We start from the raw sequence: 26,009 nt of genomic DNA, 5'->3' as shown, positions 1-26,009 counted from the left end.
AAACAATGATTGATATTAGAGATAATGCATGTTTGATTTGCCTTAGGAGCAGGAAATCCTTTTTAAAGCCCAGTTCCTAGAGGATGTCTGGCTTAAAGTGCATGAATAGCTGCTTCTGGTATGCAAAGAATTACCTATATGTACGTAAAGTTTGACTTGGTACCATGTTGAATCAGGATCTTACTTTCCTAGGAAGCAATTTTAGCCAAGAGCATTTTACTTCATATCCAGGCATACTTACGTGAATACTTCCATCCCCCATCCTGCAATGGCTGTGAAGAGCCTTGGGCCTAGATCCCTGGCCGGGTTCATGGCACAGCCACTGTTCATTCCCAAGGAGCAAGTAAGAGCAATTATAAGAAGTCCTATAGCAATTGGCTCCAGGCCCTTTGGTACGTTGTTATTTCTGGTGTCAAAAATAGCAAATATAGCCAGAAGAAGAACAGCTGTTGACATCACCTGGCCAATGCAAAGAAAAGAATACTGAGTAAATATGTGGAGATTCCTTCCAATAATGAAAAGAGGGGCTATGGCAGCTCTGTGGCTTGTGGTAGCTTAGAGCTGGTATTTAGATTTATCCCACTATACAGAGTAGCAAAATTTGGAACCCAGTGCCTCTCTACTTTACAGTAATGAGAAGTTTTTGTATCTGTGCTGAAAGAAAAAGACAAGAAATGTGTTGCGGACATCTGAAAAAAAAAAAATCTGCAACAACCTGGTGTGGAAAGAATAGAGGATTTAAAAGGCATCTGCTATGTGAGGTCTGGTGCTTTGTTTCCACGTTTTTTTCCTATCAATTTAACAGTTCCATTTACTTGATTTTTGGTAGTTCTGCTATGCTAGTGCAGTCGGTTACATTGATATAAGAGTGTTTTATGTGACTGTAGCTTACACTGATAAATCAGACTAAATATGCACCTCTTTATCCAGGTATTGCATAATGTAAGAAAAAAAAAAAAGTGAAGGCTACAAAGTCAAAACTGAGCAGCTAAAAAATTAGGAATTACCTAAATTAAGGTTGCATGTGTAACTGTAATGTGAACTCTATTGCATGTGCTAATTGAGCTGATGAAGGAAATTTTCTTGGAATTACTTTGATGGAAGTGCTGCTCTGCTTGAATGCTTTGTAAATGTTGATTTTGCTAATAGTTAACTTAGGGGAAAAACAGACAAAAGTTTCAGCAATGTCAAAACGTTCAGTTTCTATACTGATTTAAAGAAGTTTAAGTTTGGGGGATTTAAAAATAATTTTTAAATTTCATCTGTTTTTAATTTTGTTTTGAAACATCCATGGGTAAAAAGATCTTATGGAAAATTCTGTTGACTGATCCAAAGATCAGAATTGTCTTTCTTATAAAATTTCAAAACCATGTTTGTGTTTTTTGAAGCCAGATTGCACAATCTTCAAGTCCTTTACGTAAGGAATTCCTGTGCTTCAGCAATCCCTACTTTTCATAGCTTGCTTACACAGTGTTTATTTCATGTATGCCTGAAGAAGATGGGTAAATTGATTAGAAGTAGCTGGAAGATATGAAACCTCATTTTTCACTGTTGGATAAGTGGGATTAGAGGATACAGATTGGAAATAAAGTGGAGACTTTTTCAGAGTCCGTCATTTGAAAAATAACAAATAATATGAATCTATTTGCAAAGAGAAGGTTGGAGAGGAGGCTTATGGTAGCAGAAAACTCAGTTGTTCAAGGTGTGTTAAACTGGCTGCTTAAGCCTTACTGAAGAAATAATAGGTCCACAAAATGGGCTGGATTTTGATGTAAATGGACATAGCTTTGCTGAACTTTTTGGAGAAACATTGATTTATGATGGGGAAAACCTCTTACATATATTGCATTAAAGACATGTAGAGTGCAACAATTAGTATGCTGTATGTGAAAAGAACAACTTGAAATTATCTTGCTTGTAAAATACAACTAAAGTTTAAGCCCCACAAACAGCATTGCATTCTCATTGTTATTGTACACAGTGATGTATGACCAAAATGGTGAGGTTCATCATACTCATTAGAGATCTATGTTTTGGTTTTTTTACTGCTTGGTTTTACAGTTTTCAGTATGTTCAGTTTGTAGAATCAAGACAGCAAGTGCCCTTACCTGATCTGCAAATCCATTTACGAGGGACAGATACGGAGCTGGATATGTTGCAAAGATATGTGCTGTTGCGTTAGGTCCTGTGACTTCAAGGTTTCCATTGCTATACTCCATAAAGGCATCTATAGAAAACAGCCATTACCTGGTTGCACTTCTCCAAAAACACTAGGTTTTCTAGGACTAGAATATGTGATAGGTCTGTGCACTTCACATTCTCAACTAAAACTCATCATTTTTTCTGGGAGCATAGTTAATGGATTTGAGGTGATATGCTAATCATACCTTCCTGTCTCATCTCTCCTCCTGTGCCTTGAAGTACTTGTTTTATGTATCACAGCTTTCAAAATGGGGCTGTTTTTTCCCTGGTCATTGCTCCAAACTCAGTGCCAAGGAGCATTTTCTGATTCTGAACACAGTTGCATTATTCTGTAAGAGGTGCTATATTTGGTATGATGCCCCCCAAAATGCGTAGCATCCTGATTGTACTGTTGTGGATTCCCAGCCACCACTATTCCATTTGACAGTTGTGCAATGACTTCTTCTGGGAACGAACTCTCCTGAGAGACCTCCTCTTCTAAAGCAGTTAGAATTTTTCACTCTACGTGGGCTTTACACCCAACTGCTATGCTAGTCATCCAAGATGTGAGGGGAGAGGCTAGCCTCAAAACTTCAGTTCTTTGTATATTTAAGTTAGTGTATTTTTATATGTATTGTAAAGATCTATGTGTATTGAAAATACATGTATATTTATGTTACTGTATTTAAAGCATATTTTAAATAGTATAATATGACTTCTGTGTTGGAATAATTTGCTGCCTTGGCAAGCCCTGAAATGTTACAAATAGGAAGACACTAAGATGAAGCACTCAAAAATCTGCATAGACAGACATCAATAACAAACGCTATGCCTTTATTTCACTACTGGATCCAGTAATGAGGTGATACTTGTTAGTAAAGAAACAGCTCCCTTATCTCCCATGGAAGTCATGGTGAGGATGGTTAGCTTCTCCTGAAGCTAGCAGACAAATCTATTTCTCCTTGCCCCTGTTTTTTCTAGCTTTGCTTAAGGCCTGGCATGGCATGGGTGCCAAGAATACTTAGTTGTTTAATTTGGTCAGGCTCTCTCATTTGCAGTGCCAGATTATTTTGTTGCATTTAACTATTAGAAAAAAAAGGATAAGGAAAAGAAAATTTCTCAGCTGTGAATTACTTTGTACACCTTTAGAAAGGCCTCATGTTCAGCAGCCTAGCATATATATTCCCTCACTCCTTCAGGGACATTGCTGAAAATGAAAGTACCTAGCTTAAATACATGTGTATGAGGAAGATGGAGGTGTTGAGCTCCTATGTCTGTTTTTCTAGCAGTGAGTTTTCAGTGGACCTCAATGAGTACATGACACTCCTGCAAGTTGCAGGAAGGAAGAAGTACAGAAGAGGTTTGGGAATTAATAAGACCAAGAGGAGGGTAAAGTACTTGAGCAGAGACAGGGATATGAGAAAATCCAGTGCTCCTGAATAACAGGAAGAAGTCTCTAACCCTAGCCCTAAGTTCTCTATCTTGGCTCCCTATCCTACTGCTACCCTTTGGCAGAATGCAGTGAATCCACCCCCAACCCCATATGCATGTTGACGTGCTGCTGCATCCTGGCCACAGCCCTAATTCTGGTAGTCTGATTTGAGGAGGACCTAGATTCAGATGGGAATCCTGTTCTGGAATACCATAGTTTCCAAACTCTAACACTAACCTTAAAACAAACAAACAACTTCCCCACCCCCACCCCAAACAAACAAACAAACCCCACCAAACCCAAATCAGTTACGACAGTTCCTAAAGATTTTTCTGTTTGTGATTACTACTGGTACTGAGCACCTAGCTGATATACAATAGGCATTTCTATTTTTTTTTTCTCTGTTACACCTAGACCCAGCACTGTCGGCAGACACAATGCCCATAAGAGAGAGGCTTTGGAGGAGATGGGCTGGGTCAGTAGACGCAGTTTTGGAGTAAGTAATTGAAGCAACTGATCTGACTGAGTGGATTCATCAAGTCAGGGAGTCTGTTACTAAGTTTTTTCCTTTTGCGGCACACTGTGTAAAAGAAACATGCCTCAAGGATAGGGGTAATTTTTTTTTTTTTCTTTTTTTCTCTTCTAGTATGTGACCCCTTTATCACTCTACCTGGAGTTCATTGCCTTGGAGAGCTACCTCTATAGGGTGGTCTGAAATTTAGTCAGGAGGGACTTGATCTCATATCCTGTAACCTTAATGAACGATGTTGGTGATACTTGCCTACAGGCACTTGGGTCAGGTCTTTAATGTTTCTAATTTGCTTGGAAGATGAATAGCCCTATATCCTGGCTATTAAGTAACTTAAAATCCTTACTGAGAAATACATGATCTCAGAGTATCTGATTTCCCACAAATAATTTTTCTAAATTTCAGAGGGTTTCCTGGAGTATTAGTGTTTCTGAAAAGTTGTAGGATACCTGGAACATTTGACCCTTTCTTTTTTACTTCAAACTATTTATGCTTCTTCCTTTCTTCTTTATGGCTTTAGCTTCAGTCCTGCCATTAGCCCTGTGTGAACAGAGTCCTCTGCCTGCTTGGCATTCATTGAAAAATTGGGGCCTTAGAGACTGCCTGACCTCTAGTTCGTCCTGTGAGCATGTCTAAGGTGTACTCACCATAATAAATCCCAAAGACAGCCGCTGCTCCAACAAATGCTCCCAGGAGCTGTGCTAATATGTAAATTGGTAATTTGGTCCATTTTAATCTTCCAGTCACGCACATGGCTAATGAAACGGCTGGGTTTATGTGACCACCTGAAAAATAAATCACAAAATAAGTCACATGGATGACTCAGATACATGAGAATAGGTGAAGGATTTGTAAAAATGTAGGCACTTTTGAGCACGAGACTAGTACGTGCTTTTCTAGATGTTATTTTGCAATTAAATGCTGACTGCAATGAAACTGAAACAAGTTGGATGAAATTAGAGGGGGGAGAGGGAAAGCCACCAAGATCCAACTTCCCTTGTGATGTTTGCAGACTGTGCTATTTATCAGACTGCTGTCCTGCAGTATATAATCTATAGACAACTTTTCTAGAAAAAGCCTATATCTGCCCTATTGGTCGTAATAGGAGGGTCTGTCATTCTGCACATATTCTCTCTCATCAAGGGCTTCGGCTTTTTATTTTTAAGGGAGGACTGGGGCAGCAGAACATTAATTCCGTTTAGCACACATGTATTAAGATTAAGGACTATTACTGGCTTGATCGTGTATCTTGAGGCAGATCTGGAGTACCCTGGATTTAAGTCATGTTTATGTCCCAATCTTCAACCTGGGGTTACTTAGGAACTCAGTTTTCATGAACATAAAATAAAATAATATTAGGTCTGTCCAGCTTCATGCTGACTGTTGGTGAGCTGGATGGGATCTGGGGACAGCAGTGCATAGTTCTTCATCACACATTTTCATCAAGCTCTTACACCCTCCAGAAAGGTCCATGATAAGCAAACTGACAAAGTAGCTGTGCTGAAACAGAGAGTTCTATTTCCTGTGGAATTTCCTTCCTTTGTATTTAGGAGCAGCTACACCTAAACTCACGCATGGAAAAGATTGCAGCAGCATTGGAATTCTTTGTGACAATTTTAGTTTCTAAAATATATTTATTATTATGTCACATGCTAGTCACTTCCCTCAACATCTTTTATCAACATGGAAAAAAGTGTTGAATGCTTTTGGAAAACTTCATTTTTTACACATATGTAGTTAATACTTAAGAAATATAAATTGCCAAATAAACAAACAGATGAAACGGTACTCCACAGTAAAAATACAGTAAAGCCCAAGTGTTGCAAGGACATAGCAGATCCATTGGTTACTTTCCAGGTGAAGTCTCATTTCAGCCCACATGGTTATCAGAAAAAAAATGGCCTTTGTCTTTCATAAAATAACTAAAAGAGCGTGACCTTTGTCTATCAAAGGCTAGTGATGGAGAAAGGGCCTCTATGTACAGTTTCTGTGTTTGTTTGCACTTCAGGTCAGTGAGTCATTATCTTATGAAATCCAGGCACCTTTGATACATAATGAACTGACAAACACAGATAACAAGCTGGATAAAACCCTCTTTGTATCATTTCCAAAACTCTGACCTAGTAGCACCAGTCTTGAATTAATTTTGAATTCCTCACTGTGTTTCAAATTTTTCAGCACAGAGCAAATAGATGGATGACACCTTATTTAACAGCCCTTCATCTGAATTTTGTTAAATTGTTTTCTTGTCTTTTGTTCTTTACTCTAGCTGGAATGAATAATTTTCCTTTCTTTCAACACCTGATATTGTTCCCCACCTGTATATAATACAGGGTGATTATGATGGCCAGGACAAGTCATAATAATAGTAGAGATGTCTGATTAACATTAAATCTGGAAAGGAAAAGTCTAGTTGAAGGCTCTCATGCTGAGATAGGGGAGTTAAAAGATTCTTGGTTCCTGTGCCACTGGTGGTTTCCTGGTTAAAAAAAAAAAGTTCACTTTGGACAGTGTGTTCCCCATTCTTTTGTAGTTGTAGTGATCATAGTCATGAGTTTGTCTGAAGTGTTAAGTTGGAAAAAATGGTGGGAAATTATCTAGACATGGAGGAAAATTAGGTGGAGAAAAAGCAAAAAAAGGTATTTTTCCTAGATAAAAGAGCTCAAATTCACCAAATATGTAGATTATATATTTTATGTTACTATGAATTTAGAATTTCATGAAGAACTGATGCAAAATATTTTAGCAGTACTTAAACATGAGACTTCATGGTCAGAGCGCCACAGAATTTGCTAACAAATTCTATATAGGAAGTGGTATTCTAAAGTGTTCACTAGTAATTCTATGTTGGATAGTCACAGCCTATTGAAATATCTTTTCCTATTCTTTCAGGAAGAAAATGCACTGCATGCAGAATCCTTTGTCATGGGACAAACACAGGAAACACAATACTGCAACATCTGCAACTGCTCTGCCCTGCTGGGATTGAACTCTAATCTTCTATATAATGGAGATGAATATCCCTTAAAGATGCAAATGTAGGACAGGTTTGTGTCTTTACAGGATTTTTTTCATGATACTGCATTAGAAGAGTTCACCTGCCTACATGTAAACCAAAGGCTGTACCTTAAAGTTGTTCAGATAATAGGTATGTACTGCTGAATTAACTTTGTGTGATATTAAGGAACCATTCTGCTCTGTTTCAATGACAATAACAAGGACTGCCTGTTTTGCTGTACCTTGAGCACTTTCTAATGTGAACTTAGAAACCTCCTCATGCGTGGTGTCTCTGTAAAAGAATTTGTAAAAGAGAAGACAAATGGCTACAGTAATTTCTGCTGTAGCAGCTATTTATAATGGCCTAGTTATACCTAGAGATACCAGCCCACATTGGCTTTACCCTCTTTACGAAGGGTAAGAAATTCCTCTATGAGAACTGGAGTACAAGAGGGCAATATAAACTCCACATACAACACGGAGTATTGTGTATTATAATACATAACACTGTATTATTACAACCCATCATTTTCTATTTTAAAGAGAGAATTTAAATGTTAAATGCACTTATGCTAATGTTTCTGATATTAATTTGGCCAAACTGAATGGTGGAAATAGGAGACAAAGCACCATCCAATATGGCACACATAGACACTGATCAGTTAGCCCAGCTACAGATAAGAGAGATTCCTGACCAATATATATTGAGGAAATGTTATAGCAGAAACAAAGGGGCAATGACAGTACATTGGCAGTGTATCACGGAATGTATCTCTAGTACTGAATCTTTTTGCTTTTTCTGCTTTCTGTGGTTTGCTGCTTCTGCGAATAAGCAGACAGGAGCAGACTTGCTGCTGCCTGTCATAGGACATGAAGAGATAAATTGCATTCTCTAAGGTGAACCCTGCTCATTATACCCATTAGTGGGTCATTCTAACTTCTACCTAGCTGGCAACCATTTTAGCTGGTGACTGCTGGATTCTGTAAGCTTTTCATGGTTATTTCCTTAAATGCAGTGCCTGTGCTGTCCAGGATCATCTCTACTGACAGAATTTTCAAAGCAAGACCAAGCAGATTTCTGGTTTGCACAGGCCACTTTCCATAAAAGCCAGAGGTCTGCCAAGGTTTGCACACTAGTTCACATCAGAATTTGGTGGAAGATTTTGCCAAATGCAAAGAATAGAGGGAAACAAGAACACAAAAGATGTACTAATGAAACTCTGATGCAGATTCCGCTGTAATGGTGCTTGCTATTGCTAGATACATAATTGTTTATACCATGAAATGGAAGTAATTTAATAAGGTAGCCTTAAATCTGTGGCAATAAATGCTATAGAAGAAAAAAGTCACTTACCAGAAACCCCCCCAGACACATACACTGCTATGGTGACTGCCATTGCAAATCCAACTGATACTGTCATGGGCCCACCATGGGCTCCTCGGCTAAGGACAGCCTGTCCTACACACCCACATCCAAGTGCCTGTATTTTGAAAGAGAGACGTAAAACCATGAGTGTGTCTGTCAAATGTTATTGGCTAGTTTGCAACTCCTGCTGCTGTCCAGGTATAGCTGAAAATGTTGTTAAATATTGAAAAAATGCTAGAATTTGAGATTAGTGGCATGTGTGCCATTGTTGCCTTTGCTGCAATGAGCATTTACTCTTTATTTTCCCCTGCTCTGTGACCAGGAAGAATCTCTGCTAATAAGGACCTCTCTCTCCCCAGAAAACAGTTTTCAAGTACAATGATGGGAAACAGATCAGAACTTGGAGCCTAAACAAGATCTCACAGCCTCTACAACAAATCTCTGCATCTGAAAGTGAAGAGGGAATTAATTCTGTGTGGTAAGTTGTCAGTTCCAGATTGTTGTTATAAGCAATGAAAAAATTACTAGAAAAGTTATGAAAGATAGTTCAAAAAGCTTTTAATGTTTAATGCTGAAACTCTGGAATGAGACAGCTTTCTGGACATTAGAGTGTGTGTTACTGTTGTGCTGCCTTGATATCATATATTGCTCTATCGGAATATTTCACTGGCTCTGCAGCTTGAACAATTAACTGGAGTGGGGATTACTGAATAATTCACATTGGAGTATTCTTCAATGGATTTAAACTGGCTTCCATTTTATGTTGGTTCCCCTCAGAATGAAGTTCAGCAACACATTTAAATGTATGCTTAAGATCATGTATATTCAATTCTAAAGTTTCTGCTTAGCTTCAAGCATATGTTTAGGTCCTATTAAAGTTGGTAGGAAAGATTTTCAAAGGTACAAAAGGCCTTCAGTTTAAGACAGCCTAGCTGACCCATTTCTGCCAGAAATCAATTTCTGTCTTTGGAAATCTTCTTTTAAAATATATGCCTAAGTGCTTTGCTGAATAAGGACCCAACACTCTACAGAAGATATCAAATAATACCTATAGTCTGAAAACTTTTGCTTCTCTGCAACTGTAAGTGACCTGAATCTTATCTTTTCTGGGATGTGACTAGATTTATCTTGAGCAACCTTAATTACTTTGATGTTAAATTGGAGATACATATTTTTATATAGAGAGAGATATATATTCCTCCTTTGACGGTACAGGTGAATCAGATTTTTTTTTTTTCTGCGTATAAAATCATTCCATCTTAGCCAATGCAGTTGCTTTGGCTAATCTCCTTGCTTCGCTTTAGTGTTCTGCCATTAGTGTGTGTCACCAATGACTGTATTGTAAATATTCTTCCTAACTATGCCTATTTGAATGCATAAAATTTAGTTCTTTTAGACATGCTTATTTTCAGTTGCAAGGCAGTTGCATTCAGAAACTGCAAAGTAATGGAAAAATCTCTCCTGCCTTAGAAATAGACTGTACCAAAAAGAGTTGTTGATTGAGGTTTAAGAAGCAAGTCCTGCTAGAATAGATACAATTTAAACAGGCAAAAATCATACTTTTGTTTCCATTATTTCCCCCAGGGGTTTAACTAATACCAAAATGTGACAGAAAAGCTCTCAATAAAATTATACTTTTAACCAGCTTTGCAATGCAGACGGAGTTTCTGTTAAAGTGCCCCAAGACTCTGTCATACACCCAGGTGCAGTTCTTGCCTTGAGGTTATAATCATGCAAGCAAACAAAACACTGTCTGGTGCCAAAGTCTTACAGCTGTCAGGTTACGTAAGGGTAGGGTGGTGTTAGATAGCAGTAGTTTATTGGACTGTATAATTGAAAGTTACAAGACATATTCCAAGCCGCTGTTAACTGCTGTGCAATGGATGACATAAGCTTATGTTAGGCGTTCTCTCATTGTCATTAGTATCATATACCTAGCAATTCAAATGGTAAGCACAAATGCACATACAGATATAAAACCAAACCAAAATATATTTTAGTTATTCGCAGCTGAAATTACATGTATCTTTAAAATGTCGTGTAAGACAATTCTACTCATGTATTTATATGTTTAATTAATATGGAAAGAATGGGTATGCTGGAATTTATAAAGTTTAAGACTAGGGCACAAGCCTCGAGGAGGTGGAATTAGCATGCTCTAGCCTTCATTTTCCAGACTTCTCAAAGGGAGTATTCCAGAAATTGCACCAAGCAAGATTTTGTGAAAGATATGGCTCAGACATGGAGCAAGTTCGGTAGGCTGTTCTGGGGCCCTGTGTACACCGGGGTGCAGTTTGCGTTCAGGCAAGCAGTTAGATCTACAAGTATGCACTTGTGTTCTGAAATGGCATAGACAAAGTTTTTTGCAGATTCAAGAAAAGGCCATTCTTTTGAAAACATTACCCCTTTCTGTAAGAACGATGAAAAAAGAGAACAGGAGTGGGGAAGATGGGTATAGAAAAGGATAAGGGACAGTAACCACATCTGTGTATATCAACTACAAATTCACAAGAAGAGGGAAGGAAATAGGATGTAGGCTGTGGCCTCCCTTCCCTATTTACCAGAACTGTGGAGAATCATACAGAAACAGCTGTGTAGTCCTCTTGCATAGAGGCTTCCACTCTGTACATCATAGGGAAATATGCAACTCCAGACACTCCCTTTTTGTGCTAACCAGTCTCAGAAAACTCAGTCTACAAACAAGAAGGTGTACAAGCAAGCTTGAACACAGCTGCACTGGCTTCTTGCTCGGTGGATGTTGGTAAATGGCTGCCTGCTCATGTACGACGAATGGCTGCTACTGCAGGCACAGTCAGTGTGTGCCCATTCTGGGATGGGGCAGCTGGGAGCTGAACCTGCAAATCTGAACCATGTTACGGTAATATTGCCTCCATCTGTCGTCATTTTAAGAAGCAGAGAAAAAAAATTTCTCATACCTACTGTAGCTAGGTTGACATAACTGGAAACTATCACCTAATCATGTAATTACAGGAGCAGCAATTTAATACCCTGTGAATCTTTGCTCGGCTGAGTTAAGACCAACTAGATCATCAAGTTGTAACTAAATATTCTGAGTTTCTAGGCCAAGCTCAGCCATCAGCTGCACCCACACAAACTCATTGATTGAAGCACATGGAGTCAATGGGAGTTTAATTTACAGTATAATATAGCCAGATCTCTTTATCTTATCTTGTCTTACCTTATATTAGCAGGTTTTCATCTTAGCAGTTGTCTGTAGTCTGATCTGCTTAAATTTACTGGAGTAGCTTCAGTACTGACTTTTTGTTCACAAAGTAATTAGATTGCTGTCATAAATAACCTGTTCAGGTGTGGAATAGCTGTCTGCGCATTCTCTGCCAAAAACTTGCTTCATAGACTTTAGATCCTTCTCTTTGTCTTGGGTAACAAGACTTATGTTAGGAAAGGAAAACAACAGGCTTCCAATGAGCGTAATGTCCTGTTAGCCCCTGGAAGCTTGCAGAACTTTGTCTCTATCCCACTCATCAGAGAGACTAAAGATCATTTTGCCTCCATCTGTGCTATTTTCAGGATTTTTGCAAATGCTTGTAATAGCAATTTTCAGTGTAAATAGGATTTCGATTTCCTGCAAGATCTGAATCCAGAATTTTAGGGAATCTATTTTTCTACATGGCCTGTAGAGCTTTAGACATCTTAAAGCAGAATGCTTATATAAAAAGGCCCCTTCTTATCGAACAGATCTAGTGGTAGTGTGCATTCATAGCCATACACTCTTACTGTAACATTAAAGCAGCAGCCAAGTCTCCTGCTTTTTAGCAGCATGGAGACAATGATGTGTGTTTTGGTATATCTTGTACATCACCAGCTGCCAAGCTCTGGTGAGTTACATACCTATGGTGGGGTACCATCATGGCCCTTCGGGCAGAGTATGGCCTTCATGGCCACACAACTGACGATGCTCTACATGAATATAAGAATTCACTGTGCTATAAGGAATACAGAGTCAGCAGTTACAAAAAAATCATATTTTAATTATAAGCTGTACACCTTCAATCGGGAAACGCTAGAAAAATAGTTCAGAATTTCTATTTTAGACAGTTTTCAGGACAGAACCCTACTTAAACAACCACAGCTGATTATGAAGAATCTCCAAGGATCCCTCCACCAATTCACAATTTTCTGTAAGGATGCTTTTGTTCAGGTGAGGGGGCAACCCGGCCCCTTTCCCATGCCACGCTCCCGCCTATGTTCTCCTACTGTTCCTGCTAGCCTGCAACTTGTCTGCTCCCCTTTTTCAGACTGGACGGACCTGCAGTACTGCTCTAGATTCTGCCGCACCTGCGCATGTTCCTGTGCAGTGCTGTGAAGCGGACGGGCTCTCAGGGGCAGTGCAGTGCGTTAGGCTCAAGCTCTGTGCTTGCGGTGAGTGTCCTTGCGCTGTCCTAAAGTTACCCGTTCTGAATCTGTGGAAGCAGAGCGATATTGCTGGGACACTTGAGGACATGAGAGCAAGCCCTGCTATTTCACTTCTTAGGGAAACCTCTGTGACTTCTCCAAGCAGTCAGACTTAGCACCACATATTTAGGCCCTTAAAAGCAGGGATACAGGTGGGAAGAGGCAGAGACTCCTTTGGGAGATGGGAGAAGTGATTGCGTTTGCCCTTCACTGCAGGTAGGGATCTCTGACAAAAATTGCCCATGAAAATGTTAGAAGGTTGGTTGTAGTTTACTGTAGTCTTGTACAGTTCCCCCTGCCCCCCATTAATATTTCCATATAGGGTTAGTTTGGGTGTTGCGCTTAAAAGTAGTAAATAAACTTTTCAGAGGGGCTGATTACTAAATTGTTGGTGTCCTTCTAAAGGTCTTTAATTTGGAGTGTATTTTAGAACTCGCTTTCATTTCCAATCTCTTTATTTACAAAGCAAGTCTGCTTAAGAATTTACCTACTGTGTTTCATAATAAGGTGTTTTATAATGGATTAGGAACTCTTTCTATACAGAGACATATTTTTGCTATGTTTGTGCATTATGTAGGGCCTTAATTCAGACTGGGCTCCTAAGCATTCTTTCATTAGGGACAGTAATGCTAACAGCAATAAAAATAGAGACATGTTAGATCTACTAAAATTCAGGGCATTAGCTCTGCAAGAATTCAAGTTGCAGGAAACTCCTGTTCTTCCAGGAAAGAGCAATCTTCATCTAATTTCATGTTTAATACTTCCTATCTTTTGTTAAATCAGATAGTACTTAAAATTTTTAAGGTGAGATAAAAATACAGCTTACCGGTCAAGTAAATTTTAAATATTTTAAAAGCATGTCGCTCTTATTTTATCATTAATTAAATATTTGGGGGGGAGGATTTCTGTACATTACAATTTAATCAAACTTGGAGTAATAAAAAATCCCTATATCCGTTCTCCTGATAATCTCCTGGGACACAACCAATATCCTCTTGGGTTCAAATGGATTTACCCTTTATTTTTTTCAGACTTACTATCTAATAAAATAAGGGTTTGAAAAAACCCCTTATCATTCAGTTAATTAAATAGTGTAGACATAAGCCTTAAAATGATTGCCATTTTGAAACCATTTTTTTAACGACAGAAAGCATTACTACTTGGAGACATGAATGTAAATTTTAATAAGGCTTTGGATGAATTGTGTATATAAAGCTTTTAAAACATATAAAGATCTGGTTCAAATTGCTCTGTGGGAAAAAATACAGTGAAAATATTGAGGGACAGACTATGCTGTGTTATATAAACTGATGCTTTTAAATTTTTATTATTGCTTTTGCACATGCAATAAGAGACAAATAAAAGCTTGAAATCACCTGGAGAGAATGCAAAGGTCTGCATTCTCTCATATTTTATTGTGATTAATATTGTACTCTTCATCATGAAATGCTAAAATGCTTTTTTTTCCTGAATTATATAGGGCAACTGGCTTGAGTCAGTTTCTTCAGTGAAGATTATTTTTATGTTCTTACTAAGTTTTAGAAATTCAGGAGAGAAAGGAAATGAAACATTTCATATTTAGATACAAACTTTCAGGAGTGAAACATGGCCCCTTGCAAAGGGGCTAGGAAGAAAAGGCTAGGCAAGGGAAGAAAATCTTACCTAGTAGCTTCTTGAGGAGAAAAAGAGCCTATTCAGGTGCTGCTTCCCTCCCCGGTTACTCATTTATTCTTGAGCTGAGATGTGCTTCTCTGCTTTGCTTCCTACACCAACTGAAAAGATTAAAAATCTTTCTAAACCCTTAAAATTCGGAGAGTGCAGGAGCAGGCATTGCAGTTTCTGAGAAAGGAGGTTTTCTGTCCTCCCTTCAGAGTATAAGGGTACATGTATCTTTGCATTTACTCTTTGTGCAGAAACAGGGTAGCTGGATCTTTGCTGTGTCCTCATGCTTGGAGGTGCATGGTTATGAGTAATTAAAGCCTCAGTATGTTCTCTTCCTAAGCTGTTTTCTGTTGGAAAAAAAAGCTGAATGCTTTTAAAAGTAAAGAAACTGTTGAGGAATGGGTTAGAGGAACTGAGTCAAGTTTGCCTTTAAACCAGACCACGGACTGGAGGGCTCACTAGAATTCACTTTTAGCCAAAATGGTTTATTGAAATGTTGAGATCACAAAGATATAAACTCACTGTATGGCATGAACTGCATTTATTATCTTTTATTCTGTTCTCCAACTGTTTATGACAGTTTTTAAAAGTTATTACTTTTATTACCTTTTTTTTTTATTTGGCAAAACTTTTGAGAAAACAGCCTGTAAATTTGTGTCTGTAAAACGTAAATGCAAGTTTTGCACTCGCAGTTGAATGTTGGAAGGATGCAAGTCTGCTGTGAGGCTCAGGAAGAGTGCCTACACTTCAGCCCTATAGATGCAAACTTTCTGGAAAAAAGTGTATCTACAGAAAAAGGTATTGGAAAATTAAGTTCAACTTAATGGAACCTCTTGGTTAAACAATGAGAGCTGAGTTATATGTTGGGGCTGATGTTGCAGAGATGAAGATAATTCTCTTTTAAAACTTTCATGCAACACAGAACATCTGAGTCACCAGAAAGTTTAAAATGTCATATACTGGAAAACTTAAGTTTGTATTGAAAACAAAAGATTTCCTGTGACTTTTCAGAATTATTTGCCGTAATAAACATTTCAAGGTAAAAGAAAAATTAGGTAACCTTCCTTTCAGTTCTTTCACACTGCTAACTATTCAGCTGAATTAAAGAATGACTTCAGGGAAATAGAAGTATTTTCTAGAGAAAAGTAAAAAAAAAAAAGTTAATTTATTTTGATAATAGTAAAATTATAGAAATAAACCAGTGTGCAAGAACAGTTCCTTAACCTCAGCACAACTAAGGGTCTTCATTACTACTTTGACTTCTGTTTGCAATGCTGATTTAATACAGTTGCAAGAAAGAGGAAGACTTTGCACATCTTCAGCAGAATCATTAGCAAAACTTCATGCCATCAAAACATAGGCAACTGATACAATTGCAGAAACAGAAAGGACTCCGAGTTGGTGATGACAGGGAAAGGAAGCATCTTATTCCCATAAAATGAGCAGTTTTGGTCTGGAAGTGCAGGATTAAATTCTATGACATTAGATTGATGAGTGACTTTTATTATTTATTGGTTGTACTATAGTATTGCTGCTAGAGACCCTAATGTATGGATCTCTGTGACACAAGAGCTGCTTTCCAGAGTGCAAATATTGCTAAGGCCCATGGTATTTGTAGCATTGTATAATATTTAAAAAACTGTTGAGTGACATATCAAAATACCAATGATAAATAAGTTTTAATAACCTTTTTTATCTAGCTTTGACAAACTTAAGTTTACTAAGACCTAATTATACAAGATTCTCTACTCCAGGAAATTCATTGCTGATGGCAAACGAGGTAGCTGTTAGAAGCTACTGCTATTTAGTTTTCTACCTTAAAACTAAACTCGCTGTAAGCAATTTCATCCTATACAAAGAAAGAGTCTCCCTTTCACAAAAATTTAGAACATGGAATTTATCTTTGTTTAAAATTTCTAAGTAGTAATTTTGTATTAAACACTAAACACTTATTTAAGGAGTAAGCGATCAAAAGCTACATCTGCTTTCATGTAATAACATCATGTAATGAGGATTCTAACACATGTTTAGAATAAGGGATATATATTACCATACAGTATTGTAATTAACATGCACTGCAATGTAGGGCCACAAAAAGAAAGATATGGAAAAGTTGTTTGAATTTTAATCTTCTGGACTGAGTAAATCCATGGAATGTCATACTTAAAGATTTTTCAGGCAAGACTAAACTCCGCAACAAAGCAGGGGTGATAACTTACATAATGAAGATTTTGATGTGCAAAAGATAAATGCCCTTCCTTCTCATTAGTTGGACTGTTTGCAGCGTGGGGTGTCATGCATTCAATTCATGCTCTTGCACTGCATCCTCTATGCACACATAAACATTTGCTTCCGTGGGAATTTTGTAAGAGGATCCCCACCTCCAGTTGGAGACTAAGCTTTGGGATATGAATATATATACTACCGACTTGTCTTTATAATGCTAAATGGAAGCCTGTGTTCTGTTTCAGCAAGGAAGCATACACAGCTCTCGACTCAGGAGATACTGGCTCCTGTGCAGCTCCTTTCTGGGAAACTGTGTTTAGTAAGAAGCTCTTGAGAGAGAAAATGAAATAAAAACTATGTTAGGTGAGCAGTAGCCGCTAAAGGAAGCAACATGGCCCATTTGGCATCTCTTTTTGGAACTGTTGCAATTCAGATATACTTAATGGCATAAGCCAGAGTAAATCCCATTTTGTTTGAGAGCAATGCAGCCAAGTTCCAAAGGGGAAATATGGAGAGAAGCATGATTAAAAGCAGAGGCAGTTGGATAGGTGAGTTCCAGACAGACTCACTGAAAAGTCACATAAACCATCTACCTGATGCAGCATGGCTTCTTGACTCTTCTGTGCTGGCACCTAGATGTTGTCCCCCAGACTAATCCACAGGACCCCCAAGAGGAAATATACTGAACCAGGAGATGCGTTGGAGAACAAAAAGGTGTCTAGAGAGCTCTGTCTCAAGGGAGGCCTCGGGCAGCCCCAGCTACAGAAAGCTGAGGCTGTGTCAGAGGCTGGGAAACGTGTGTGTGCATGGGCCTCTCAGCCACCATGGTACAAATGGGTGGGTGTTCTCCCACCTCAGGGACCTGTTGCATAGGTGTAGGCTGGAGGGACCTGTCCCAAAAGTTGGTTCAAAACACACTGTGTAAAACCCACATTACTCAGTATCCACTTCCTGGAAAACTGTTGTATCCTTTTCAAATGTTCATTGAAAACTTTATGGGTAGATTGTGGTTTTTGTGGATGCTTATTCTAAATTGCAAATGGCACAATTAAACTTTGCAGGTTGGGGGTTTACCGCATGACAGCACCAAGGTAAATGCAAGAAATGGGCAGGACTTTACAAATTATCTGCAAATATAAATACCCAGGATAATGCGTGCTCCTCATTGCCTGTACTGCAAATGTAACTTAGTTATGTTAAAACTGCATCCATTTGCTTTATAGAAGTATCATAAGAAGTGAAGTGCAACATTTTCTCAGCTTGATGGAACCTTATAAGGTGAATACGATATAGTTCAAGACAGTAACCAAAAGCTCAGTGTAACCAAAACAACGTGCAATTTGCATTTGGTTATGGACTGTACGTTTTGGGTTTTCTGCCCCAATTCTTGTTCCAGAGTGTAATTAGAGCAGCTGTGCTATGCCTTGGGGAATAATTCAAGGCTGGATACTGAAAGAAATACTTGTTCCCCCAGCAGAATAGGTCTAAGAGTAAAATAGCCTAATCACCAGCAGGATTACCCAGACAGGCGGTAACAGCAACTGCTCTGTATACCATTGGATCCGCCTATACAGCAGGGCACTTGCAGGTTCCTAGAGTTTAGTGTTTCCCACTGAACCCTCAGAGGTTGAAATTGGGAGCTTTGATAAGCAGAGAGAAGGGCTCACACGGGCTATGTCTGTATTATCAAGTTGTGCACTGCAAGCAGCTGGTTCAGAGAACCTGAATATGGACATCTCGGGAGGGATTACTTAGGCGTATCTCCAGTCTGACCCACTAGACTGAGCATCCATTCATCCATTAATGGTCAGCACATTTCCTGTGATTCTGGAGCTCACCTTCCACTTTAGTTTCATCTGAAAAGAATTCAGTTTACGTGCTCTGAGACCATGCTGCAAGGCAAACCACAGCATAGTCAGTAGGGATGACCAAGAGATGTTATCCGAACCATATACCCAGTGACTTTCTCAAGGCTTGTTGTCTCAAATCTGTTTAACGTTGCAGGCAGAGCCCTTCTCACCCCCAGGTGAAGGCTTGGTTTTTGCCTGATGAGTGATTTGACTTTCTAGATGTCCTGAAATTAATCTTACAGTTTGTACATTTTCCAGTTTGGAAAATAACATTGCAAGGCTTGAGAGTTACCGAAGATGGTAGTTTAAGCCCTTAGTAGTATGTGGCCCGTGATGTTGTTCTCCAGAAAAAATAGAAATAGGTGATTTGGAGGGAAAGAATTTCACCTGGCTAACTTTCAGAAGTGCTAGGTTGGTCGCAGATTTAGGCAGAGTTAGCATTGACTTCCAGAGTCTGTGGGTAATAGAAGGGTTTGTCCCTGCCTTACTCCCTGGTGCAGGTGCTCCCTACAGGCTGTAAAACCCATCGCAGTGACATGAAATGGCTTTCAGCAAGGATCTGAATCAACTGTGCTGTAGGCCGTGAACTCTCATCTCACTTTCACTTTGTGACAGGATTAAGACATAGTAATAGGATGATGGAAGAAAGCTTTCACTTCTTTTGCATACATGGTGTCTGTTTTTCAAGGATTTCTGCCCTCTGACTTACCAGGCTGCCCCTTTCATTAGCTCCAATTTAAGTTAAGGGTTTAATATTAATCTGTTCTTAAAGAGAAACTACTTACTGGCTGACAGAGCCTAATAGCAATATACAACAGCAGAAAAGTCAGTTTCTTCACAATAAACACTTTGTACTGCTGCTAACTTCTGCAGTCTAAACATAAACCGAGGTATCCAAGCACTGAGAAAGCTGCAGTTCAATCCCTGTGAGGCTCTCCTCTGCTTTAAGCCAAGGTTGAAACTAGAAAGTGTAAGATAGAATTGAGAAAGTCAGGTTATCAACAACAATTTCATAGCTTCATTTTCTACTATATTCATATGGTGAATATACTAGAAAATGGGCTCTGGGTTTGCATTTCTTTCTAGTCTTGTGCAGCAGGACATTAAATAATAGCATTTGCTGTCTAATCTGCACTTTAATACGTTTTCTTCACTTGCTTAATTGTATTAATGGAAAGAGGAGGATGATCTTGTGGCGAGGACAGAGTACTGGAAGTCAGGTGATCTGGGTTACATTCAGAGTTCTGCCACAGGCTTCCTGTGCAGTCTCCTGTAATCAGGTTTGCTAATACATAAAATGAAGATAATGACATTTCCTCTCCTTACCAGGGTGTTGTGACACTTAATTCATTAATGTTTGTGAAGTGCTTTGTGCTCTTTGCTTCTGAATGTGCTCCTTACTGTAGTAATGTCTTATGGATGGTATTAAATTTGAGAATAATGTTACGTTAGTGTCTGTGCACTTCAGTTGGCTGAAGTGTAGTAAAGACCATTATTTTCATGTATTTTATGAGCTACTGGAATTTTTTAGATTACTTACTTGAAATTTAGCTAATATAGTTACAGTTATAAAATAGACTATGTCAGTACTATGCCTGCTTCTTTTTTTTTCTGTCCTTTCACTATGATAAAATATTTAGCAATAAGCAAGACTGTCTTGTTCAGACTAAAAGGAGGAAGAAAGAGTTTGGCATAAATACTCTAGCTGCTTGACTGCCAGCTCTGCTACTGAGCCTGCTCTCTACCCTGGTAAATCACAGGGTAGAGCTCTGTGTCCCAGGGCAAAATGCACAGAAAAATTGAGCAAGAAATTAAGTTTAAAAAATCTGGGGATATGAAAATTGGGAGGTTTGGTATTTGCCTAAATTGTAGCAGTACTACAGGACCAAGCAACTGTATAATTTATGTAGTACAGTTAAAAAGAAAAAAAAATAGTTAACTTACAAAATCTCTGAAGGTTTGGCAATGCAACTCCCAATAAATTCACTACAAATCATACAGCTAAATATCTATATTGCACAGGAAAATAACTCAGCTAAAATTCTCTTAATGTGCAATACACTATGTTTGTTAAAGCAAATGGAAGTTGTGCATAGAAGTGAAAGTAGAATAAACTGCTGAGTTTTTAAAAAACAAAAGCAAGAGTATTATTAATGTTCATTGTGCATATCTGGATTTTTCAGAACGTGGTAGTTCACTGAAATTCTGTTCCTATATGAAATCAAATGCTTATCAGACAATTGTAATATCTAAAGCTACCTGTTTTTAATAGCCAGTGATAATTACATCAGGTGAAGAAAGGAATTACAAACTTACCATAAATAGAAGCAATTCATTCAAGGCTGTACAATGTTTGTCAGGCAGTAACCACGCTTCTGGTACAGTACAAGAAAAAGCATACATGTCCCCTTACAAGCACTGTCCAACATTAGATTAGTAGGAAGAAAGGAAAGCAGCTGACACTTACTATCAATATAAAAGTTCCCAGGAATTCTGAGAGGGCTTCTTTAACCAAGCTGTTCTTCAAGGCTAATTTCTCCTTTAAACTCCTTTTGCTTTTCCGGCTCATTTTGGCTTCCTCTATTACTCTGGTGTCCTAGTTACAAATACACACAAAAATTGTTCTGTATTTGTCCCTGCTTCAGCTGAACTTTGACACTTTTACTTATACATTGAAATATGAGATTTTATCTTGTACAGCCAGTGAAATCATCTGACTGCAGGCATTGACAGAACCAACTCAACATGCCCTAACAATTCATCATGAGTTTTCCATCCTGTGCCTTCTCTGAGTACACTTCTATTTATACTGGTTAGATAATACCAGTAAGTTCACAATCAGAACTCTTTTTTTTTTCTTGCAGAATGGATTAATCATTACCTTTCCTGCTATGTTACTTTTTTTTTTTTTGTAAAAATGAATAAGAAGTTGTTGCTGTCACCCAGATCAAAAAGAAAGGCAAAAAGAGAAACCACAAAATAAGGAACCAAAATATGGTTGAAAATTTCTCTCTGACCTAGATTGGGATTTAAACTATGCTGCTATTGGCTGTCCAAAAAATATTCAAGGGGAGGTTGTGAAAGAGAATGAATGCTTGTGAGAATGCTGTGCTCTACCCTGTAAACAAAAGTTGCTATCCTGTCACTTCTGAGGGATTTCAGTGTCTAATGAGGAATATTAACTTGGTGTAGTATGTTGAATTTGTATATTCACTCACAATACTCTTTTTGGACTAAATGCCTTGCTCTCTAGTGACCCACCCTGTTTATAAAAAAACAACGAGGCAGAATAAATTAGGAACATTTAATGAAATCTGCTTCAGTCCAGTGGCTCCCTATAACGCAGTACAGGCAAGTGAGGCACTGCGTGACTATATGTCTCCAACATGTTTAGCTTAAAAGTGCATAGGTGCTACAATATGAAACATTATAATATTATTTTCCATGGTCTTAAGACATGAAGTTGCTGAATATCTCAAAGACTTGGGCCTCCTAGAGAAAAATATTACTCTCTTAATCTCTTAAGCATCTTGAATGGTTTTATCAAATGTGATACTGTCTTGACTAACATGCCGTCTGGTTGATTTACAAGTATTTTCTGTTATTTGACTTGACACCAAAACCTTAGCCCAGTTCTGGTAGATTATTTTGGCATGTGTTTGTAGATGCTCAGTGCCTTGGTTTGTATCTGTCCTAAACCATTTTCACCTTGGTGGTAAATATGTTTAGGCCTGTCAGTACTGTTGTCTGCTGTGAATAGGACAGAGCTTTACAGGATTGGGCAAATGGGCCATTTCTGTTATCCCATCAGTGCTCTTACTTGCCCCAAGCTAGGACCTGATGCATGCTCCCTGCAGCTGTATTCACCACCACCAGTTTCAGCCCTTAACCACCCTGTTCACCCCCACCACCCAATTTTAACCTTTAACTGCTTTTCTGTGTCCTTTTACTCACCTTTCTCTACCTCTGCATTCAAATACCACTCTGCCTTTAGCTGATTCGGAAAATGTTGGCCTGTGGAAAGCCACAGAGCTGATGAATTATGAGATGACTGCATCTGTACTGGTGCTGCATGAGCCAGGGTAAGCACCTGTGCAGCAGCAGGCATGCTCTGTTGTAGGAGTGCTACAGGTCCTGCACTACAGGACCAGCCTGTAGTGCGGGTCTGCACTTGCACAGACAGCTGCAAGCTGCCTCTGGGAAGCCCCTGAAAATAGCATGTGTATGGCAGTTTGAAAACCTTTACCCTACACCACTGCAAAACAAAGATATTATTCATGACCTTAATTATCACAGCATGCTGAAGAATATGTTTATTATGTCTGTGAAATAAGTCTTTCAGAATTATGTATACAGTAGAACTGAGGGAGGATGCCGGAGAGGCCATTCATTACAGCAGGAATGAGATAAACCACTTCCTCTCTTCCAGGAAAATGAGAAATAAATAAATACGTTTATGAAAGCAATTTTCGGTTGTTTGTCCATAGCAGTTCTTTCCCTTATGCAGATGCAGGTTTCCCTCACAAAGTAGTATGCAGATACCTCTTAGTTTAGTCTCATAACAGGTGTGAAGGCATTAGTGCTATTTTTCAACTAAAAATAGGGCAATAACATGTCAGAGACAGAAACCCCTACTCATTTGTCCAGATCAAATTGCCTTCCTTATAACAATTTTCTGTCTTTACAGGGTGGAGAACTGAGACAAATACATATATTTTAAATTTGCTTTCTTCAGATTTTCTTCAATACTTTATAGAAATCATATGATTTAACTCCATTAATAAGAACTGTGATGCTAAGTTGGACCAAAGGTCCTCCTCAGCTCCATAACCAGATTCAAGCAGATGCCCTAAGAAAGTATAGAAGAACAGAGTACATAGGGGATGATTGCTCCCTTGCTAAATCCTTTGACGATTGGCAATTTAAATTCACTGCTACAGTTGGGAATCATCTTCAAATAGAAAAGGGGGCAGCACAGAAAACTTGAATTAAGTTTCTCCTTTTATTGCATTCAGAAAGAGGTTCTAAATATATTTCCTAAATCTAACAAATATATACATAGCATTACAAGAAAGACAAGTAAAATGTAAAGATAAACACGATGAAAGCTTTGACCTTCATTACTAACCCATGTGATCCACGCTCCATGTTACTGCCTTTTGGTCACATGTAATGGACCACCTGGTTGAACAATGGAAAGAAAATACATTGTGATTACAGTTTTCTACTGATTTCCCTGACATGGGCCCTGGTCCCAGAGTCATAAGGGTAAGGATACTGGCAGTGCCAACCATAAATATCAACAGCTGTGTCATTTGAGGGAAGAAAATGCAGACATCCTTAAAAAACGGAAGTTGTATATAAGCAAGGAGCATGGAAGAAGCATAAACTATGTCATATCAAATGTAGAACCACAACAGAGCTGGCCAAAAAGATTTTAAGATTTTGCCAACAATGTGGAAGTAATAATATAAGTTTTTTCAAACTCCATCACCAGAGGAGTCCTGCAAGAGAGTAAGTAAAGCTATAGAGGATGAATATGTAGAAGAAGCATTCAAGGTGGCTAACTGCACAGCTAAAAAGTTAAAGAATTATTTGCCTTGCTAAAGAACCAAACGTTAGGTGGACTGAGTGTGAGGAGTTGTCCTAAAATGAATTGTCAGTAGGAAAGACTTCAGGAGAAATTGATAAGTTAAACAGTAACTAATTGCTGGAGCTATGCAGTGTTTCTGCCAAGGGATTCATATGTTCAGCTACTGAAGTGCTATTGCCCAGTGGGTTCTTTTTTGTGGAACCCAATCCTAATGCCAGCAAAATAGAACATGGGAAATGTACCAGTGATCCACTGGTCTTTCAAAAGAGTCCTCCGAGGGTGAACATGGGAACTACAAAATTGCTAATGTGACTACTATGCCAGGAAAATTAGATGAACTGTTGTAAAGAATAAAATCAATGGTCAGACAGATAAAGCTGATACTCTGTAGAAGCATCAAATGGATTCTCTTAAAGGAGGTTATGCCTCACAAATCTATTGGCATTCTTTGAAGACATCAAAAAGCACGTTGATGTTATTGTTCATGCTTGAATGTGTGATCAGTGTAACCTTAGATTGCAAGACTAAGACCCTTGGGACCCTTACGCCAAGGCAGTCTGGACTGAACTATTTCTCTTCACCTGGATTTAAGCAGAACAGGAATTCACACAGTGCATATAACCTAACCTTTTTTACAGTAATCTTCACTCCTATAGAGAAGTAACAAAGTAGAGAATAATACACATAGCTCCCACAGTTTAAATCCCGTGGGTAACAGTATATACTGTACTGAATTTTTAATAGCACATTATTCAGAGTATCACATAAATTCTTATTACTGATGTAATAAAACCTAAACAAACACAGCTGGAGAGACCAAGGCTATAAATACACCACATATTTTTTGTATTGTAATAATATGAGCCAAATTATTTTTAAGTCTAAATCTGCTGATTTTAGTTGAATTAGACAAAGTGTGAATGTGTACATCTACTATAATTCACATCCCCAATCAAATGCCTTTGCCTAATTTATATTTATGTTTTCATACAGAAACTGCTATGTGGTCCTTAAAGGACATTCTCTGTTTTATGGATTGATCCTGCTGCTGGGCAACTCGAAGAAAAAAATTCAGGTGAGGAAGATCTGAACACACAGTAATTCAGCATTCTAAGCTTTTTGAGTACGTAAAAAACCTATTTCTTTAGTTCTTGTGTTTTCTGATAATGCCTTTGTCTCTGCTGTAGTCCCTGGTGAAAAAGTGCTCATGGGGGCAAACATCTGCAATGTGCAGCTCAGATCTAGCTGAGCCTACCTTGGAGGAGGAGCAAGGCACGCGAGGTGACCCCTTGAGAATTTCTTTGTTCTTTCTTCTCTATTTCTGTGATCTCGGTGTCCAGATAAAATATTTCAGTCCAGATCATGAATATGAGATCAAAAATACAACACACGTGTGTTTCAAGCTTTTTGCTAATAGTCTTTAAGGCCCTATTCAAAGCTTGTTGAAGTCTGCTGTTGCTGACACTGATTTTGGGGAGAATTAAATCAGACTTCCTCTAAAGCAGGACCCCAAAATTTTCTTTGATCTTGATTGGCTGGGCACACCATTAGGCCTCAGTGCTTAACTGATATTACTACATGCACAACTATATTATATATAGTTATATAATTTACGATAGCAAGTTTTAAAACTTGTTGTACAGATATGTGTGTGTATAACGTAGGCCCTGAGAGTTTCCAAGCTGGTTTAATCTCTGCAATAGCTGCACTGGCATAGTGGGGCACAGACAACATTCCAC

General features: G+C 38.5%; 1 protein-coding gene and 1 long non-coding RNA gene across 4 annotated transcripts in view; one reads left to right on the top strand and one right to left on the bottom strand.

Moving 5' to 3' along the window:
• AQP9 (aquaporin 9) overlaps positions 1-21,519 on the bottom strand; it is a 30,178-nt gene extending 8,659 nt beyond the window's left edge. Inside the window, exons 1-6 of one of the 3 annotated variants that reach the window (XM_052807291.1) lie at positions 21,145-21,258; positions 20,994-21,052; positions 8,494-8,620; positions 4,790-4,927; positions 2,109-2,227; positions 242-459 (exon numbers count right to left, since the gene is read on the bottom strand). In XM_052807291.1, the coding sequence (XP_052663251.1) occupies positions 242-459; positions 2,109-2,227; positions 4,790-4,927; positions 8,494-8,620; positions 20,994-20,996 (605 nt within the window). In that variant the 5' untranslated portion in view covers positions 20,997-21,052; positions 21,145-21,258. Of the gene's footprint in view, positions 1-241; positions 460-2,108; positions 2,228-4,789; positions 4,928-8,493; positions 8,621-14,601; positions 14,712-20,993; positions 21,053-21,144 lie in introns of all 3 variants that reach the window. The other 2 variants (XM_052807292.1, XM_052807290.1) reach the window with 2 other exon arrangements.
• LOC128150768 (uncharacterized) lies at positions 7,078-25,345 on the top strand. Its single transcript, XR_008238171.1, has 3 exons — positions 7,078-7,189; positions 8,865-8,983; positions 25,264-25,345. It is a non-coding gene; the product is annotated as an uncharacterized LOC128150768 (long non-coding RNA).
• The last annotated feature ends 664 nt before the right edge of the window (positions 25,346-26,009 follow it).

This window comes from Harpia harpyja, chromosome 14 (assembly GCF_026419915.1).
Source record: "Harpia harpyja isolate bHarHar1 chromosome 14, bHarHar1 primary haplotype, whole genome shotgun sequence".
Classification (NCBI taxonomy): Eukaryota; Metazoa; Chordata; class Aves; order Accipitriformes; family Accipitridae; genus Harpia; species Harpia harpyja.
This window is presented reverse-complemented; position numbering and strand designations above follow the sequence as displayed.